The following is a 4294-nucleotide window of genomic DNA, read 5'->3' on the forward strand; positions in this document are numbered from 1 at the left end:
CATCTTATAAGCAGGGCTAGGAGTACTCTCTTGATGAGTGAACTCATTGACATTTACTGGGAAATGCTGTTTGGTAAATTTAACTGTTTTTATAGAAATAGCTTGGCAGAATATTTACACTGGGGCTGTTTCAGAAAATCCCAGACAGAACGAAAGCAAAGAGAACATGATTCTGAGGAGAATGTACCTGAAGGATTTGGAAAATTTCACACATGAGTTGTGGGAGGGAAACTCAATGGGAGCTGGCATTTCATTCCTGAGGGAATACGGAACCTAATAGGCTTTCAGGAACTTTACACAGACACATGTGTGTGTATGCATGTGAGTATAATGACTGGACAAAGGAATTTACTGTATTCACCTCAATCTTCTGCCTTCAAGCATGTGAATGTTTCTAATCATGTAGTAGAATAGTTTATTTTTATCTTTCTGAAAGTCTCTGTTGGCATCATCAACTCAATGGACAGGAGTTTGGAGCAAACTCTGGGAGATGGTGAAGAACAGGGAAGTCTGGTGTGCTGCAGTGCATGGGGTCACAAAGAGCTGGACATGACTACGTGGCTGAACAATGACAAAATTCTCTTAATATTTCCTCCCTAGAATGCATACAATTCCTGAAAGATTTGTTCTTATTCCTTATACTAATGAAGATTTATCTTGCTTTCTCTAAATTCATTTTCTCTGCACAAGGCTTAGCTGATGGATTGCCTTCTCACACTGCGCATCTTATGTTCAAAGTGCTACTCGGGCATCACCTTATCAGGAAACTGTTCCCGAGTCCTCAGTCTGGTCTCAATATTCCTCTTATCTGCTCCCATAAACCTTTCTTTGAATCCATCATTACACATCGCCTGCTGCATAAGCAGATCATTTTTTACTTTTTTTGGCACATCACATGACATGTAGGATCTCAGTTTCCTGACCAGGAGTCAAATCTGCACCTCCTGCCGTGGAAGCACAGAGTCTTAACCATTGAATTGCCAGCAAAGTCCCTGTAAGCTGCTCTTTATCATATCATTCTTTCCCTTCATAGAGCTAAGAGATTTGAAACCTATCAATGTCTTGTTTACATTTTACCCTGCACCTGACGCAGTTATGGTGCCTGACACACAGAGTCTACTCAGCGTTGCTAAAATGAATGAACAGATGAATTCTTATGCAATGAACTCTGTACACTTGAAAGATAATGACTTTGGTAAGTGTTGCTCTTTATCTTAGTTCCATGTAGACGAAGTACTCATGGTGCACACACTTTGCAGTGGGGCACGTGCATCTGTGCGTGCGCGCACACACACACACCACACACTGGGGCTGGGTAATATTTCTTAATCAGATAAAACTTTCTGTCTGCCCTTCTTTGAATGGCAAGCTTATGCACTTCCCTTTATTAACAGCCCCGCTTGCGGTTCCCCAGGCTCCATTCTGAGTTCTTGTAACTGCTAGTGGATAACGGGGGGAATTCCACATGGTCTTTGAGACCGTCAAGCCAGCCAGGGTGCTACCAAGGACTCACTGTGGTTACCACTCTCAGGCACAGAGGGAAAATACGAAAGAAACTCAACAGGGGTCATCCCACCCAGGCTGGTGCCCTGCCTCCTCACAGAGCGACCTGGTTGACTGAGCCTGGCGGAGTCCCTCAGGCCCCTCACAATGCCTGGAGGAGGCCTTTCAGCCTCTGCATCTGGCCTCGTAGCACAGCCTTGAATGTCTCGTTGCGGAGGGTGAGGATAAAGGGGTTGAGGAAGGGGGTGAGGATGGACGTCACCAGGGCCACAGTCTTGTTGACCTCCACAGAGTGTGCTTTGCCAGGCAGGACATAGAGGAAGATGGTGCTGCTGTAGCCAATGAAGACCAGGGTGAGGTGAGAGCCACACGTGGAGAAGGCCTTCCGGCGGCCGCTGGCAGAGGGGATATGTAGCACGGTGCTCACGATGTAGCCGTAGGAGATGAGGGTCACCAGGAAGGAGCTGAGGACGAAGGCCAAGGCCATCACAAAGTCCCAGGATTCCAGCAGCCTGGTGTCTGAGCAGGACAGCTGCAGCAGAGGTGCGTTGTCACAGAAGAAGTGGTTAATGATGTTGCCATGGCAATAACTGAGATGAACCCGGGACAGGACAGTGGGCACCATGGCCAGGAAAGGAGTTGCCCAGGCAGCCCCTGCTAGCCGGGCACACACAGCCCCGCTCATCAAAGTGCCATAGCGCAGCGGGTGGCAGATGGCCACAAAGCGGTCCAGGGCCATGTCGGACAGGATGAGGAAGGAGGTGGAGCCCAGGGAGAAGTAGAAGTAGAACTGGACCATGCAGCCAGTGGAGATGACCCTGTGGGAGGCCAGCAGGTCAGAGAGCATCCTGGGCACGGCAGTCATGGTCACCAGGATCTCCAGCAGGGAAAAGTTGCCGAGGAAGAAGTACATGGGCGTGTGGAGGTGGGTGTCAACAAAGACCATGACGATGATGACTGTGTTTCCTATGAAGGCGAGAAGATAAAGCACAAGGAAGGGCCCATAGAGCAGGATCTGCAGTTCGCCAAGAGGGGAGAAGCCCAAGAGGATAAATTCAGAAGGATGGCTCAAATTTGCCATGTTCCCAGGGCTGGGAGCTTGAGGGGAAAGGAAACAAGACATTGATGGAGAGACAGACAGAGAGACAGGCAGAGAGAACCAATGACTGTGAAACAAGGCTAGAGGCAGGGAAAGAGAGGCTAGTAGGTGGTCATGGGTTAAGAGAAGGAGAGATAAAGACAGAAATAAATGGGAATATGAGAATCATTGAGAAACAGGGAATCATAGAAGGAAAAACATGGAAGTCTACTGATAAGAAGAGAGGAAAACAGACAGGAGCAGATGACGAAAGACAACACAGCAACAGACGTTCAGAGAGAAGGCAAGAATGGAATGAAACAGAAATGGAGGAGCAGGAGAGAAACACCCCCTAGGTGAGAGGGAGAAACAGACAGAGATAAGGAGAGGAGGGGCACGGAAAGAGAGAGTGTGTGTCAGTCACCCAGATGCCCTGAGTGTCGGGTGATGCTGGAGGTCTGTGCCGTGACCCAGAGGGTCTGAGAGCCCTCTTAAAACTCCCTTTCTGTCTTTCTGGGCTGTCTCCCTGGTGAGGACCCTCCGTCACTCACATTTCTCCAGTTACAATCATGAAATGAATGGGAAGTCAGAGTTTTGAGCCAATAAATTAGCATCTTTTGGGGAGGACCCCCTGGTGTATGTATGCAAAGGTGGGGAGCAGAGGAACACAGGCGGGCACAGAGACCAGCCTGAAGCTAGACAGAGACTAAGAGCATCCACGTTCTAGCCAGTGGCAGGCACTGCTGTGATGAGGCAGTGGCCCTCCTCCCCAACCCACCCCTTGCCACATCCTGACTCTGCCCACTCAATCCTAGTGGTTTGGAGCATAAGCTCTGGACCTAGGTTGGATTCTGATTGATGTTTGTCGAACATAAACCTGCAGCTCTCTATTACTTCCCTCTCTTAGCCTCAGCCTCAGTGCAGTGCAGTTCAGTCGCTCAGTCATGTACGACTCTTTGAGACCCCATGAACCGCAGCACACCAGGCCTCCCTGTCCGTCACCAACTCCCGGAGTCCACATAAACCCTTGTCCATTGAGTCGGTGATGCCATCCAACCATCTCATCCTCTGTCATCCCCTTCTCCTCCTGCCTTCAATCTTTCCCAGCATCAGGGTCTTATCAAATGAGTCCGTTCTTTGCATCAGGTGGCCAAAGTATTGGAGTTTCAGCTTCAGCATCAATCCTTCCAATGAATATTCAGGACTGATTTCCTTTAGGATGGGCTGGTTGGATCTCCTTGCAGGCCAAGGGACTCTCAAGAGTCTTCAACACCACAGTTCAAAAGCATCAATTCTTCGGTGCTTAGCTTACTCAGATATAAAATGAAGATAATAATAGTACTAGCTTCGTGAGCTAAGACAGAGATTAAATAAATCAATTGCTTAGTTACAGTGATGGGCATGGACCAGGGACTCAGAAATCAGTCGTTGTCATTGTAATCATTGTCATCATATGACGCCAATGAGCTTAAATTTTCTTGGACCTATGATTCTTTAGTCAATATGTGTGTGAAGGTGTGTGTAGTGGGGGTGTGTGAAATTTCCAAGCTTTATGTTGTCCTTTAGAATTTTAGTTCACTAAAAGGATTTTTTTTTAATCTTCAGTTTTCAAGGAAAATAAATTTTGCAGTACAAATGATCAGAAGTGGAAAGATTCAAGATGTGTGTAGGCATAACTCTGGCCTTCTCTCTGGCTCCATAAAAGCTGCATCT

The 4294-nt window shown here is 47.7% G+C and overlaps 1 protein-coding gene across 1 annotated transcript; it reads right to left on the reverse strand.

Annotated features, from left to right (window-relative positions):
* LOC102183208 (olfactory receptor 6V1) lies at positions 1646-2584 on the reverse strand. The gene has a single exon (XM_005679620.2). It carries the CDS (start codon positions 2582-2584, stop codon positions 1646-1648), a length of 939 nt encoding a protein of 312 aa, XP_005679677.2.

Source organism: Capra hircus, chromosome 4 (assembly GCF_001704415.2).
Source record: "Capra hircus breed San Clemente chromosome 4, ASM170441v1, whole genome shotgun sequence".
NCBI classification, from domain to species: Eukaryota; Metazoa; Chordata; class Mammalia; order Artiodactyla; family Bovidae; genus Capra; species Capra hircus.